The 18,673-nt window shown below is 38.7% G+C and overlaps 1 protein-coding gene across 1 annotated transcript in view; it reads right to left on the bottom strand.

The window, feature by feature from the left end:
• The window catches only part of arl6ip1 (ARL6 interacting reticulophagy regulator 1), a 65,957-nt gene that overhangs the window by 21,797 nt on the left and 25,487 nt on the right, over positions 1–18,673 (bottom strand). The window contains exon 3 of the mRNA NM_001146645.2: positions 694–813. Within this exon, the coding sequence (NP_001140117.1) occupies positions 694–813 (120 nt within the window). The remainder of the gene's footprint in view (positions 1–693; positions 814–18,673) is intronic.

Raw genomic sequence — 18,673 nt, 5'->3', positions numbered from 1 at the left:
CCTGGATCCGTTAGATGTACGCTGGTGTCATGTTCAACTAATATCACACCATGTTCCCAAACACACCGTCCCGTCCCCAGAACCCCTACAAACAAGCCCTACTCCCTGCCAACAACCCCTAAAGTTCTGCTGCCCTCCCCCCTAAGCAGACACCCCCACCCCTTCACCCACAAATGATACCAAACTCCTCTGCCCTAGATATACCCCTTCCACCCTATACCCTAGATATACCCACCCTGTACCCCAGATATACCCACCCACCCTGTACCCCCGATATACCCACCCACCCTGTACCCCAGATATACCCCAGATATACCCACCCTGTACCCCAGATATACCCACCCACCCTGTACCCCCGATATACCCACCCACCCTGTACCCCAGATATACCCCAGATATACCCACCCTGTACCCCAGATATACCCACCCACCCCGTACCCCCGATATACCCACCCTGTACCCCCGATATACACACCCACCCCGTACCCCAGATATACCCACCCACCCCGTACCCCAGATATACCCACCCACCCCGTACCCCCGATATACCCACCCACCCCGTACCCCCGATATACCCACCCACCCCGTACCCCCGATATACCCACCCACCCCGTACCCCAGATATACCCACCCACCCTGTACCCCAGATATACCCACCCACCCTGTACCCCAGATATACCCCCAGGCTCTCACCACTTGTTGGATCCGAAGATGCGGGGTGCGAGGGTAGGCACCAGGTAGTCAGACAGACACAGCAGCATGACAGTGCAGGATAGGCCGGTCAGCACCGAGGGGTCCAGGTAGTAGATCATCCTGGAGGAAGGAGGGGCGAGAGAGGGGGAGGGAGAGGGGGAGAGAGAGAGGGGGGGGGAGAGAGAGGAGGAGAGGAGAGAGAGGGGGGAGAGAGAGAGGGGGGGGGGGGGGAGAGAAAGAGAGAGAGAGAGGGTCAGATGTCTCAATTCCACTGCAAGTCAAAACAAGCGGACACCAGAGAAATGAGGTATTCTATCAAGGGTTCTGAAAAGCTACATTACTATACTGAACAAAAATATAACGCAACTTGCATTTTTACAGTTTTTTTTTTTTTACTGTTATTTTACCGAGTTACTGTTCAAATAAGGAAATCAGTCAATTGAAATAAATTCATTAGGCCCTATGAATGGCACTACAATGGGCCTCAATCTCATCACAGTCTCTCTGTGCATTCAAATTGCTGTCGATAAAATGCAATTGTGTTGGTCGTCCGTAGCTTATGCCTGCCCATTACCCCACCGAAGGGCACCGTGTTCACAATGTTGACATCAGCAAACCGCTCAACCACACGACGCCAACACGTGGTCTGCAGTTGTAAAGCTGGTTGGACGTACTGCCAAATTCTCTAAAATGACTTTGGAAGCGGCTTATGGTTGAGAAATTAACATTAAATTCTCTAGTAACAGCTCTGGCGGACATTCCTGCAGTCAGCATGTCAATTGCACGCTCCCTCAAAACAAAATGCCACAGATCTCTAGTTATGTGACAAAACTCCACATTTTTGAGTGGCCTTTTACATAAAAAGTGCATGTATGACCCTTATTCACAATCACAGATGCAAGTCTTTTTTCTGGGCAGAAGTGAAGACAGCAGCCTAGCGTTACAGATGAGTTATACAGGCAGAAGTGAAGACAGTAGCCTAGCGTTACAGATGAGTTATACAGGCAGAAGTGAAGACAGTAGCCTAGCGTTACAGATGAGTTATACAGGGAGAAGTGAAGACAGTAGCATAGCGTTACAGATGAGTTATACAGGGAGAAGTGAAGACAGTAGCCTAGCGTTACAGATGAGTTATACAGGGAGAAGTGAAGACAGTAGCCTAGCGTTACAGATGAGTTATACAGGGAGAAGTGAAGACAGTAGCCTAGCGTTACAGATGAGTTATACAGGGAGAAGTGAAGACAGCAGCCTAGCGTTACAGATGAGTTATACAGGGAGAAGTGAAGACAGTAGCCTAGCGTTACAGATGAGTTATACAGGGAGAAGTGAAGACAGCAGCCTAGCGTTACAGATGAGTTATACAGGGAGAAGTGAAGACAGTAGCCTAGCGTTACAGATGAGTTATACAGGGAGAAGTGAAGACAGTAGCCTAGCGTTACAGATGAGTTATACAGGGAGAAGTGAAGACAGTAGCCTAGCGTTACAGATGAGTTATACAGGGAGAAGTGAAGACAGTAGCCTAGCGTTACAGATGAGTTATACAGGGAGAAGTGAAGACAGCAGCCTAGCGTTACAGATGAGTTATACAGGGAGAAGTGAAGACAGTAGCCTAGCGTTACAGATGAGTTATACAGGGAGAAGTGAAGACAGCAGCCTAGCGTTACAGATGAGTTATACAGGGAGAAGTGAAGACAGCAGCCTAGCGTTACAGATGAGTTATACAGGGAGAAGTGAAGACAGCAGCCTAGCGTTACAGATGAGTTATACAGGCAGAAGTGAAGACAGTAGCCTAGCGTTACAGATGAGTTATACAGGGAGAAGTGAAGACAGTAGCCTAGCGTTACAGATGAGTTATACAGGCAGAAGTGAAGACAGTAGCCTAGCGTTACAGATGAGTTATACAGGGAGAAGTGAAGACAGCAGATGGGTGGTGCAGTTGTGGCAACTGTGCTCCATTGCGAACTCATTAAGAATGCTTATACTGCAGAGAACGTGATTGATGAGGAACACAGGGATCTTGCTGCCCACATTAACTCTGGCGTCATGGAAACATTTGTCCGGATCTAAAAATGAAATTGCAGACAACTCCATTTCAGCTGAACCAAATGGACAGTTATGCATTTCAGCTGAACCAAATGGACAGTTATCCAGTTCAGCTGAACCAAATGGACAGTTATCCAGTTCAGCTGAACCAAATGGACAGTTATCCATTTCAGCTGAACCAAATGGACAGTTATCCATTTCAGCTGAACCAAATGGACAGTTATCCAGTTCAGCTGAACCAAATGGACAGTTATCCATTTCAGCTGAACCAAATGGACAGTTATCCATTTCAGCTGAACCAAATGGACAGTTATCCATTTCAGCTGAACCAAATGGACAGTTATCCAGTTCAGCTGAACCAAATGGACAGTTATCCAGTTCAGCTGAACCAAATGGACAGTTATCCAGTTCAGCTGAACCAAATGGACAGTTATCCATTTCAGCTGAACCAAATGGACAGTTATCCATTTCAGCTGAACCAAATGGACAGTTATCCATTTCAGCTGAACCAAATGGACAGTTATCCATTTCAGCTGAACCAAATGGACAGTTATCCAGTTCAGCTGAACCAAATGGACAGTTATCCAGTTCAGCTGAACCAAATGGACAGTTATCCAGTTCAGCTGAACCAAATGGACAGTTATCCATTTCAGCTGAACCAAATGGACAGTTATCCATTTCAGCTGAACCAAATGGACAGTTATCCATTTCAGCTGAACCAAATGGACAGTTATCCATTTCAGCTGAACCAAATGGACAGTTATCCAGTTCAGCTGAACCAAATGGACAGTTATCCATTTCAGCTGAACCAAATGGACAGTTATCCATTTCAGCTGAACCAAATGGACAGTTATCCAGTTCAGCTGAACCAAATGGACAGTTATCCAGTTCAGCTGAACCAAATGGACAGTTATCCATTTCAGCTGAACCAAATGGACAGTTATCCTACAAGTAAGTACCGGTAGCTAAACTTGACTTTACTGAATGATCTCTGATCATAAACCTCTATGAGCTGGACGGTTCTGGGTTTTTCTTTTTATACTAGCCCAAACGCAGTGCAGGTATGTTTTCACATTAATCACAATCTTTTTGGCATATTTTATTGGAATAGGATATATAGGCCTACACATTGAACTTGAAATATCAAAACATAACTTGTGTCATATTGTGAAAAAAAGCAACTGTTCCAAGTACATGACTGCTGCTCCAGATTCTCAAATCCACCTGGTGATCTATAGTGGTCATCCCAGACAGTTCAGACTGGTCTCATACTGCAGCGTTTTGGAGTGGTTCCACCACAATGAGACAATGGGTCCAGAAGGTCCAGTCTCCTCTCTCATCATCCGTGGTCAATGTCATTCCAGTCTCCTTATGGGGTCTACCCTAGTTTTCAGGAAGCAGAAGACTCCCAGGACTCAGGTATGTCCTGCGCCCAGCCTGTGATGTGTGTGTTGTGTGTCAGGTTAGGTACAGTGACTGCAAAAATAAAGAATATCCATGCAAATGGACCAATAAAGCAAGTATTGTTACTTTTATAATATAAGTAAAAAATGGAACATTGAACCTCCACCCACCCAGAGAGAAAAGTGAAGACACTTGGTTGCATATAAAAAAATAAACACAATGTTAGTAAGTGTTGTATGTGCAGCCCAAAAGTCTGTGTGGCTATGTTCATCCTGGAGTGGTCTTCTAACCAGGTCCAAAAAGTGGTGGTAGTTTATATTACACTAGACATGTCTTCACAGTGATGTGGTGGTTTATATTACACTAGACATGTCTTCACAGTGATGTGGTGGTTTATATTACACTAGACATGTCTTCACAGTGATGTACATGTGGTTTATATTACACTAGACATGTCTTCACAGTGATGTACATGTGGTTTATATTACACTAGACATGTCTTCACAGTGATGTGGTGGTTTATATTACACTAGACATGTCTTCACAGTGATGTGGTGGTTTATATTACACTAGACATGTCTTCACAGTGATGTGGTGGTTTATATTACACTAGACATGTCTTCACAGTGATGTACATGTGGTTTATATTACACTAGACATGTCTTCACAGTGATGTACATGTGGTTTATATTACACTAGACATGTCTTCACAGTGATGTGGTGGTTTATATTACACTAGACATGTCTTCACAGTGATGTACATGTGGTTTATATTACACTAGACATGTCTTCACAGTGATGTACATGTGGTTTATATTACACTAGACATGTCTTCACAGTGATGTACATGTGGTTTATATTACACTAGACATGTCTTCACAGTGATGTACATGTGGTTTATATTACACTAGACACGTCTTCACAGTGATGTACATGTGGTTTATATTACACTAGACATGTCTTCACAGTGATGTACATGTGGTTTATATTACACTAGACATGTCTTCACAGTGATGTGGTGGTTTATATTACACTAGACATGTCTTCACAGTGATGTACATGTGGTTTATATTACACTAGACATGTCTTCACAGTGATGTGGTGGTTTATATTACACTAGACATGTCTTCACAGTGATGTACATGTGGTTTATATTACACTAGACATGTCTTCACAGTGGTGTGGTGGTTTATATTACACTAGACATGTCTTCACAGTGATGTACATGTGGTTTATATTACACTAGACATGTCTTCACAGTGATGTACATGTGGTTTATATTACACTAGACATGTCTTCACAGTGATGTGGTGGTTTATATTACACTAGACATGTCTTCACAGTGATGTACATGTGGTTTATATTACACTAGACATGTCTTCACAGTGATGTGGTGGTTTATATTACACTAGACATGTCTTCACAGTGATGTGGTGGTTTATATTACACTAGACACGTCTTCACAGTGATGTACATGTGGTTTATATTACACTAGACATGTCTTCACAGTGATGTGGTGGTTTATATTACACTAGACATGTCTTCACAGTGATGTACATGTGGTTTATATTACACTAGACATGTCTTCACAGTGATGTGGTGGTTTATATTACACTAGACATGTCTTCACAGTGATGTACATGTGGTTTATATTACACTAGACATGTCTTCACAGTGATGTACATGTGGTTTATATTACACTAGACATGTCTTCACAGTGATGTGGTGGTTTATATTACACTAGACATGTCTTCACAGTGATGTACATGTGGTTTATATTACACTAGACATGTCTTCACAGTGATGTGGTGGTTTATATTACACTAGACATGTCTTCACAGTGATGTGGTGGTTTATATTACACTAGACACATCTTCACAGTGATGTACATGTGGTTTATATTACACTAGACATGTCTTCACAGTGATGTACATGTGGTTTATATTACACTAGACATGTCTTCACAGTGATGTGGTGGTTTATATTACACTAGACATGTCTTCACAGTGATGTGGTGGTTTATATTACACTAGACACGTCTTCACAGTGATGTGGTGGTTTATATTACACTAGACATGTCTTCACAGTGATGTGGTGGTTTATATTACACTAGACATGTCTTCACAGTGATGTACATGTGGTTTATATTACACTAGACATGTCTTCACAGTGATGTACATGTGGTTTATATTACACTAGACATGTCTTCACAGTGATGTGGTGGTTTATATTACACTAGACATGTCTTCACAGTGATGTGGTGGTTTATATTACACTAGACATGTCTTCACAGTGATGTGGTGGTTTATATTACACTAGACATGTCTTCACAGTGATGTGGTGGTTTATATTACACTAGACATGTCTTCACAGTGATGTGGTGGTTTATATTACACTAGACATGTCTTCACAGTGATGTACATGTGGTTTATATTACACTAGACATGTCTTCACAGTGATGTGGTGGTTTACATTACACTAGACACGTCTTCACAGTGATGTACATGTGGTTTATATTACACTAGACATGTCTTCACAGTGATGTGGTGGTTTATATTACACTAGACATGTCTTCACAGTGATGTGGTGGTTTATATTACACTAGACATGTCTTCACAGTGATGTGGTGGTTTATATTACACTAGACATGTCTTCACAGTGATGTACATGTGGTTTATATTACACTAGACATGTCTTCACAGTGATGTGGTGGTTTATATTACACTAGACATGTCTTCACAGTGATGTACATGTGGTTTATATTACACTAGACATGTCTTCACAGTGATGTGGTGGTTTATATTACACTAGACATGTCTTCACAGTGATGTACATGTGGTTTATATTACACTAGACATGTCTTCACAGTGATGTGGTGGTTTATATTACACTAGACATGTCTTCACAGTGATGTACATGTGGTTTATATTACACTAGACATGTCTTCACAGTGATGTGGTGGTTTATATTACACTAGACATGTCTTCACAGTGATGTGGTGGTTTATATTACACTAGACATGTCTTCACAGTGATGTACATGTGGTTTATATTACACTAGACACGTCTTCACAGTGATGTGGTGGTTTATATTACACTAGACATGTCTTCACAGTGATGTACATGTGGTTTATATTACACTAGACATGTCTTCACAGTGATGTACATGTGGTTTATATTACACTAGACATGTCTTCACAGTGATGTGGTGGTTTATATTACACTAGACATGTCTTCACAGTGATGTACATGTGGTTTATATTACACTAGGCATGTCTTCACAGTGATGTGGTGGTTTATATTACACTAGACATGTCTTCACAGTGATGTGGTGGTTTATATTACACTAGACATGTCTTCACAGTGATGTACATGTGGTTTATATTACACTAGACATGTCTTCACAGTGATGTACATGTGGTTTATATTACACTAGACATGTCTTCACAGTGATGTGGTGGTTTATATTACACTAGACATGTCTTCACAGTGATGTGGTGGTTTATATTACACTAGACATGTCTTCACAGTGATGTGGTGGTTTATATTACACTAGACATGTCTTCACAGTGATGTACATGTGGTTTATATTACACTAGACATGTCTTCACAGTGATGTGGTGGTTTATATTACACTAGACATGTCTTCACAGTGATGTGGTGGTTTATATTACACTAGACATGTCTTCACAGTGATGTACATGTGGTTTATATTACACTAGACACGTCTTCACAGTGATGTGGTGGTTTATATTACACTAGACATGTCTTCACAGTGATGTACATGTGGTTTATATTACACTAGACATGTCTTCACAGTGATGTGGTGGTTTATATTACACTAGACACGTCTTCACAGTGATGTGGTGGTTTATATTACACTAGACATGTCTTCACAGTGATGTACATGTGGTTTATATTACACTAGACATGTCTTCACAGTGATGTACATGTGGTTTATATTACACTAGACATGTCTTCACAGTGATGTACATGTGGTTTATATTACACTAGACATGTCTTCACAGTGATGTGGTGGTTTATATTACACTAGACATGTCTTCACAGTGATGTGGTGGTTTATATTACACTAGACATGTCTTCACAGTGATGTGGTGGTTTATATTACACTAGACATGTCTTCACAGTGATGTGGTGGTTTATATTACACTAGACATGTCTTCACAGTGATGTGGTGGTTTATATTACACTAGACATGTCTTCACAGTGATGTGGTGGTTTATATTACACTAGACATGTCTTCACAGTGATGTACATGTGGTTTATATTACACTAGACATGTCTTCACAGTGATGTACATGTGGTTTATATTACACTAGACATGTCTTCACAGTGATGTACATGTGGTTTATATTACACTAGACATGTCTTCACAGTGATGTGGTGGTTTATATTACACTAGACATGTCTTCACAGTGATGTACATGTGGTTTATATTACACTAGACATGTCTTCACAGTGATGTGGTGGTTTATATTACACTAGACATGTCTTCACAGTGATGTACATGTGGTTTATATTACACTAGACATGTCTTCACAGTGATGTGGTGGTTTATATTACACTAGACATGTCTTCACAGTGATGTGGTGGTTTATATTACACTAGACATGTCTTCACAGTGATGTGGTAGTTTATATTACACTAGACATGTCTTCACAGTGATGTACATGTGGTTTATATTACACTAGACATGTCTTCACAGTGATGTGGTGGTTTATATTACACTAGACATGTCTTCACAGTGATGTACATGTGGTTTATATTACACTAGACATGTCTTCACAGTGATGTGGTGGTTTATATTACACTAGACATGTCTTCACAGTGATGTACATGTGGTTTATATTACACTAGACACGTCTTCACAGTGATGTGGTGGTTTATATTACACTAGACATGTCTTCACAGTGATGTACATGTGGTTTATATTACACTAGACATGTCTTCACAGTGATGTACATGTGGTTTATATTACACTAGACATGTCTTCACAGTGATGTACATGTGGTTTATATTACACTAGACATGTCTTCACAGTGATGTGGTGGTTTATATTACACTAGACATGTCTTCACAGTGATGTGGTGGTTTATATTACACTAGACATGTCTTCACAGTGATGTGGTGGTTTATATTACACTAGACATGTCTTCACAGTGATGTACATGTGGTTTATATTACACTAGACATGTCTTCACAGTGATGTACATGTGGTTTATATTACACTAGACATGTCTTCACAGTGATGTGGTGGTTTATATTACACTAGACACGTCTTCACAGTGATGTAAATGTGGTTTATATTACACTAGACATGTCTTCACAGTGATGTGGTGGTTTATATTACACTAGACATGTCTTCACAGTGATGTGGTAGTTTATATTACACTAGACATGTCTTCACAGTGATGTACATGTGGTTTATATTACACTAGACATGTCTTCACAGTGATGTGGTGGTTTATATTACACTAGACATGTCTTCACAGTGATGTACATGTGGTTTATATTACACTAGACATGTCTTCACAGTGATGTACATGTGGTTTATATTACACTAGACATGTCTTCACAGTGATGTACATGTGGTTTATATTACACTAGACATGTCTTCACAGTGATGTACATGTGGTTTATATTACACTAGACATGTCTTCACAGTGATGTGGTAGTTTATATTACACTAGACATGTCTTCACAGTGATGTGGTGGTTTATATTACACTAGGCATGTCTTCAAAGTCATGTGGTGGTTTATATTACACTAGACATGTCTTCACAGTGATGTACATGTGGTTTATATTACACTAGACATGTCTTCACAGTGATGTGGTGGTTTATATTACACTAGACATGTCTTCACAGTGATGTACATGTGGTTTATATTACACTAGACACGTCTTCACAGTGATGTGGTGGTTTATATTACACTAGACACGTCTTCACAGTGATGTGGTGGTTTATATTACACTAGACATGTCTTCACAGTGATGTGGTGGTTTATATTACACTAGACATGTCTTCACAGTGATGTGGTGGTTTATATTACACTAGACATGTCTTCAAAGTGATGTGGTGGTTTATATTACACTAGACATGTCTTCACAGTGATGTGGTGGTTTATATTACACTAGACATGTCTTCACAGTGATGTGGTGGTTTATATTACACTAGACATGTCTTCACAGTGATGTGGTAGTTTATATTACACTAGACATGTCTTCACAGTGATGTGGTGGTTTATATTACACTAGACATGTCTTCACAGTGATGTGGTAGTTTATATTACACTAGACATGTCTTCACAGTGATGTGGTGGTTTATATTACACTAGACATGTCTTCACAGTGATGTGGTAGTTTATATTACACTAGACATGTCTTCACAGTGATGTACATGTGGTTTATATTACACTAGACATGTCTTCACAGTGATGTACATGTGGTTTATATTACACTAGACACGTCTTCACAGTGATGTGGTGGTTTATATTACACTAGACATGTCTTCACAGTGATGTACATGTGGTTTATATTACACTAGGCATGTCTTCACAGTGATGTGGTGGTTTATATTACACTAGACATGTCTTCACAGTGATGTGGTGGTTTATATTACACTAGACATGTCTTCACAGTGATGTGGTGGTTTATATTACACTAGACATGTCTTCACAGTGATGTGGTGGTTTATATTACACTAGACATGTCTTCACAGTGATGTACATGTGGTTTATATTACACTAGACATGTCTTCACAGTGATGTACATGTGGTTTATATTACACTAGACATGTCTTCACAGTGATGTACATGTGGTTTATATTACACTAGACATGTCTTCACAGTGATGTACATGTGGTTTATATTACACTAGACATGTCTTCACAGTGATGTGGTGGTTTATATTACACTAGACATGTCTTCACAGTGATGTACATGTGGTTTATATTACACTAGACATGTCTTCACAGTGATGTGGTGGTTTATATTACACTAGACATGTCTTCACAGTGATGTACATGTGGTTTATATTACACTAGACATGTCTTCACAGTGATGTGGTGGTTTATATTACACTAGACATGTCTTCACAGTGATGTGGTGGTTTATATTACACTAGACATGTCTTCACAGTGATGTACATGTGGTTTATATTACACTAGACATGTCTTCACAGTGATGTGGTGGTTTATATTACACTAGACATGTCTTCACAGTGATGTGGTGGTTTATATTACACTAGACATGTCTTCACAGTGATGTACATGTGGTTTATATTACACTAGACATGTCTTCACAGTGATGTACATGTGGTTTATATTACACTAGACATGTCTTCACAGTGATGTGGTGGTTTATATTACACTAGACATGTCTTCACAGTGATGTGGTGGTTTATATTACACTAGACATGTCTTCACAGTGATGTGGTGGTTTATATTACACTAGACATGTCTTCACAGTGATGTACATGTGGTTTATATTACACTAGACATGTCTTCACAGTGATGTGGTGGTTTATATTACACTAGACATGTCTTCACAGTGATGTACATGTGGTTTATATTACACTAGACATGTCTTCACAGTGATGTACATGTGGTTTATATTACACTAGACATGTCTTCACAGTGATGTGGTGGTTTATATTACACTAGACATGTCTTCACAGTGATGTGGTGGTTTATATTACACTAGACATGTCTTCACAGTGATGTGGTGGTTTATATTACACTAGACATGTCTTCACAGTGATGTACATGTGGTTTATATTACACTAGACATGTCTTCACAGTGATGTACATGTGGTTTATATTACACTAGACATGTCTTCACAGTGATGTGGTGGTTTATATTACACTAGACATGTCTTCACAGTGATGTGGTGGTTTATATTACACTAGACATGTCTTCACAGTGATGTACATGTGGTTTATATTACACTAGACATGTCTTCACAGTGATGTACATGTGGTTTATATTACACTAGACATGTCTTCACAGTGATGTGGTGGTTTATATTACACTAGACATGTCTTCACAGTGATGTACATGTGGTTTATATTACACTAGACATGTCTTCACAGTGATGTGGTGGTTTATATTACACTAGACATGTCTTCACAGTGATGTACATGTGGTTTATATTACACTAGACATGTCTTCACAGTGATGTGGTGGTTTATATTACACTAGACATGTCTTCACAGTGATGTGGTGGTTTATATTACACTAGACATGTCTTCACAGTGATGTACATGTGGTTTATATTACACTAGACACGTCTTCACAGTGATGTGGTGGTTTATATTACACTAGACATGTCTTCACAGTGATGTGGTGGTTTATATTACACTAGACATGTCTTCACAGTGATGTGGTGGTTTATATTACACTAGACATGTCTTCACAGTGATGTGGTGGTTTATATTACACTAGACATGTCTTCACAGTGATGTGGTGGTTTATATTACACTAGACACGTCTTCACAGTGATGTACATGTGGTTTATATTACACTAGACATGTCTTCACAGTGATGTGGTGGTTTATATTACACTAGACATGTCTTCACAGTGATGTACATGTGGTTTATATTACACTAGACATGTCTTCACAGTGATGTACATGTGGTTTATATTACACTAGACATGTCTTCACAGTGATGTACATGTGGTTTATATTACACTAGACATGTCTTCACAGTGATGTGGTGGTTTATATTACACTAGACATGTCTTCACAGTGATGTGGTGGTTTATATTACACTAGACATGTCTTCACAGTGATGTGGTGGTTTATATTACACTAGACATGTCTTCACAGTGATGTGGTGGTTTATATTACACTAGACATGTCTTCACAGTGATGTGGTGGTTTATATTACACTAGACATGTCTTCACAGTGATGTGGTGGTTTATATTACACTAGACATGTCTTCACAGTGATGTACATGTGGTTTATATTACACTAGACATGTCTTCACAGTGATGTGGTGGTTTATATTACACTAGACATGTCTTCACAGTGATGTGGTGGTTTATATTACACTAGACATGTCTTCACAGTGATGTGGTGGTTTATATTACACTAGACACGTCTTCACAGTGATGTACATGTGGTTTATATTACACTAGACATGTCTTCACAGTGATGTACATGTGGTTTATATTACACTAGACATGTCTTCACAGTGATGTACATGTGGTTTATATTACACTAGACATGTCTTCACAGTGATGTGGTGGTTTATATTACACTAGACATGTCTTCACAGTGATGTACATGTGGTTTATATTACACTAGACATGTCTTCACAGTGATGTACATGTGGTTTATATTACACTAGACATGTCTTCACAGTGATGTACATGTGGTTTATATTACACTAGACATGTCTTCACAGTGATGTGGTGGTTTATATTACACTAGACATGTCTTCACAGTGATGTACATGTGGTTTATATTACACTAGACATGTCTTCACAGTGATGTGGTGGTTTATATTACACTAGACATGTCTTCACAGTGATGTACATGTGGTTTATATTACACTAGACATGTCTTCACAGTGATGTACATGTGGTTTATATTACACTAGACATGTCTTCACAGTGATGTGGTGGTTTATATTACACTAGACATGTCTTCACAGTGATGTGGTGGTTTATATTACACTAGACATGTCTTCACAGTGATGTGGTGGTTTATATTACACTAGACATGTCTTCACAGTGATGTACATGTGGTTTATATTACACTAGACATGTCTTCACAGTGATGTGGTGGTTTATATTACACTAGACATGTCTTCACAGTGATGTACATGTGGTTTATATTACACTAGACATGTCTTCACAGTGATGTACATGTGGTTTATATTACACTAGACATGTCTTCACAGTGATGTACATGTGGTTTATATTACACTAGACATGTCTTCACAGTGATGTACATGTGGTTTATATTACACTAGACATGTCTTCACAGTGATGTGGTGGTTTATATTACACTAGACATGTCTTCACAGTGATGTACATGTGGTTTATATTACACTAGACACGTCTTCACAGTGATGTACATGTGGTTTATATTACACTAGACATGTCTTCACAGTGATGTGGTGGTTTATATTACACTAGACACGTCTTCACAGTGATGTGGTGGTTTATATTACACTAGACATGTCTTCACAGTGATGTACATGTGGTTTATATTACACTAGACACGTCTTCACAGTGATGTACATGTGGTTTATATTACACTAGACATGTCTTCACAGTGATGTACATGTGGTTTATATTACACTAGACATGTCTTCACAGTGATGTGGTGGTTTATATTACACTAGACATGTCTTCACAGTGATGTACATGTGGTTTATATTACACTAGACATGTCTTCACAGTGATGTGGTGGTTTATATTACACTAGACATGTCTTCACAGTGATGTACATGTGGTTTATATTACACTAGACATGTCTTCACAGTGATGTGGTGGTTTATATTACACTAGACATGTCTTCACAGTGATGTGGTGGTTTATATTACACTAGACATGTCTTCACAGTGATGTGGTGGTTTATATTACACTAGACATGTCTTCACAGTGATGTGGTGGTTTATATTACACTAGACATGTCTTCACAGTGATGTACATGTGGTTTATATTACACTAGACATGTCTTCACAGTGATGTGGTGGTTTATATTACACTAGACATGTCTTCACAGTGATGTACATGTGGTTTATATTACACTAGACATGTCTTCACAGTGATGTGGTGGTTTATATTACACTAGACATGTCTTCACAGTGATGTACATGTGGTTTATATTACACTAGACATGTCTTCACAGTGATGTGGTGGTTTATATTACACTAGACATGTCTTCACAGTGATGTGGTGGTTTATATTACACTAGACATGTCTTCACAGTGATGTACATGTGGTTTATATTACACTAGACATGTCTTCACAGTGATGTGGTGGTTTATATTACACTAGACATGTCTTCACAGTGATGTGGTGGTTTATATTACACTAGACATGTCTTCACAGTGATGTGGTGGTTTATATTACACTAGACATGTCTTCACAGTGATGTGGTGGTTTATATTACACTAGACATGTCTTCACAGTGATGTGGTGGTTTATATTACACTAGACATGTCTTCACAGTGATGTGGTGGTTTATATTACACTAGACATGTCTTCACAGTGATGTACATGTGGTTTATATTACACTAGACATGTCTTCACAGTGATGTGGTGGTTTATATTACACTAGACATGTCTTCACAGTGATGTGGTGGTTTATATTACACTAGACATGTCTTCACAGTGATGTGGTGGTTTATATTACACTAGACACGTCTTCACAGTGATGTACATGTGGTTTATATTACACTAGACATGTCTTCACAGTGATGTACATGTGGTTTATATTACACTAGACATGTCTTCACAGTGATGTACATGTGGTTTATATTACACTAGACATGTCTTCACAGTGATGTGGTGGTTTATATTACACTAGACATGTCTTCACAGTGATGTACATGTGGTTTATATTACACTAGACATGTCTTCACAGTGATGTACATGTGGTTTATATTACACTAGACATGTCTTCACAGTGATGTACATGTGGTTTATATTACACTAGACATGTCTTCACAGTGATGTGGTGGTTTATATTACACTAGACATGTCTTCACAGTGATGTACATGTGGTTTATATTACACTAGACATGTCTTCACAGTGATGTGGTAGTTTATATTACACTAGACATGTCTTCACAGTGATGTACATGTGGTTTATATTACACTAGACATGTCTTCACAGTGATGTACATGTGGTTTATATTACACTAGACATGTCTTCACAGTGATGTGGTGGTTTATATTACACTAGACATGTCTTCACAGTGATGTGGTGGTTTATATTACACTAGACATGTCTTCACAGTGATGTGGTGGTTTATATTACACTAGACATGTCTTCACAGTGATGTACATGTGGTTTATATTACACTAGACATGTCTTCACAGTGATGTGGTGGTTTATATTACACTAGACATGTCTTCACAGTGATGTACATGTGGTTTATATTACACTAGACATGTCTTCACAGTGATGTACATGTGGTTTATATTACACTAGACATGTCTTCACAGTGATGTACATGTGGTTTATATTACACTAGACATGTCTTCACAGTGATGTACATGTGGTTTATATTACACTAGACATGTCTTCACAGTGATGTGGTGGTTTATATTACACTAGACATGTCTTCACAGTGATGTACATGTGGTTTATATTACACTAGACACGTCTTCACAGTGATGTACATGTGGTTTATATTACACTAGACATGTCTTCACAGTGATGTGGTGGTTTATATTACACTAGACACGTCTTCACAGTGATGTGGTGGTTTATATTACACTAGACATGTCTTCACAGTGATGTACATGTGGTTTATATTACACTAGACACGTCTTCACAGTGATGTACATGTGGTTTATATTACACTAGACATGTCTTCACAGTGATGTACATGTGGTTTATATTACACTAGACATGTCTTCACAGTGATGTGGTGGTTTATATTACACTAGACATGTCTTCACAGTGATGTACATGTGGTTTATATTACACTAGACATGTCTTCACAGTGATGTGGTGGTTTATATTACACTAGACATGTCTTCACAGTGATGTACATGCGGTTTATATTACACTAGACATGTCTTCACAGTGATGTGGTGGTTTATATTACACTAGACATGTCTTCACAGTGATGTGGTGGTTTATATTACACTAGACATGTCTTCACAGTGATGTGGTGGTTTATATTACACTAGACATGTCTTCACAGTGATGTGGTGGTTTATATTACACTAGACATGTCTTCACAGTGATGTACATGTGGTTTATATTACACTAGACACGTCTTCACAGTGATGTGGTGGTTTATATTACACTAGACATGTCTTCACAGTGATGTACATGTGGTTTATATTACACTAGACATGTCTTCACAGTGATGTGGTGGTTTATATTACACTAGACATGTCTTCACAGTGATGTACATGTGGTTTATATTACACTAGACATGTCTTCACAGTGATGTGGTGGTTTATATTACACTAGACATGTCTTCACAGTGATGTGGTGGTTTATATTACACTAGACATGTCTTCACAGTGATGTACATGTGGTTTATATTACACTAGACATGTCTTCACAGTGATGTGGTGGTTTATATTACACTAGACATGTCTTCACAGTGATGTGGTGGTTTATATTACACTAGACATGTCTTCACAGTGATGTGGTGGTTTATATTACACTAGACATGTCTTCACAGTGATGTGGTGGTTTATATTACACTAGACATGTCTTCACAGTGATGTGGTGGTTTATATTACACTAGACATGTCTTCACAGTGATGTGGTGGTTTATATTACACTAGACATGTCTTCACAGTGATGTGGTGGTTTATATTACACTAGACATGTCTTCACAGTGATGTGGTGGTTTATATTACACTAGACATGTCTTCACAGTGATGTGGTAGTTTATATTACACTAGACATGTCTTCACAGTGATGTGGTGGTTTATATTACACTAGACATGTCTTCACAGTGATGTGGTAGTTTATATTACACTAGACATGTCTTCACAGTGATGTACATGTGGTTTATATTACACTAGACATGTCTTCACAGTGATGTACATGTGGTTTATATTACACTAGACATGTCTTCACAGTGATGTGGTGGTTTATATTACACTAGACATGTCTTCACAGTGATGTGGTGGTTTATATTACACTAGACATGTCTTCACAGTGATGTACATGTGGTTTATATTACACTAGACATGTCTTCACAGTGATGTGGTGGTTTATATTACACTAGACATGTCTTCACAGTGATGTACATGTGGTTTATATTACACTAGACATGTCTTCACAGTGATGTACATGTGGTTTATATTACACTAGACATGTCTTCACAGTGATGTGGTGGTTTATATTACACTAGACATGTCTTCACAGTGATGTACATGTGGTTTATATTACACTAGACATGTCTTCACAGTGATGTGGTGGTTTATATTACACTAGACATGTCTTCACAGTGATGTGGTGGTTTATATTACACTAGACATGTCTTCACAGTGATGTACATGTGGTTTATATTACACTAGACATGTCTTCACAGTGATGTGGTGGTTTATATTACACTAGACATGTCTTCACAGTGATGTACATGTGGTTTATATTACACTAGACATGTCTTCACAGTGATGTGGTGGTTTATATTACACTAGACATGTCTTCACAGTGATGTGGTGGTTTATATTACACTAGACATGTCTTCACAGTGATGTACATGTGGTTTATATTACACTAGACATGTCTTCACAGTGATGTGGTGGTTTATATTACACTAGACATGTCTTCACAGTGATGTGGTGGTTTATATTACA

This window comes from Salmo salar, chromosome 03, assembly GCF_965601325.2.
Source record: "Salmo salar chromosome 03, fSalSal1, whole genome shotgun sequence".
Classification (NCBI taxonomy): domain Eukaryota; kingdom Metazoa; phylum Chordata; class Actinopteri; order Salmoniformes; family Salmonidae; genus Salmo; species Salmo salar.
Note: the sequence above shows the minus strand (reverse complement) of the source record. Positions and strands in the feature narration are given on the sequence as shown.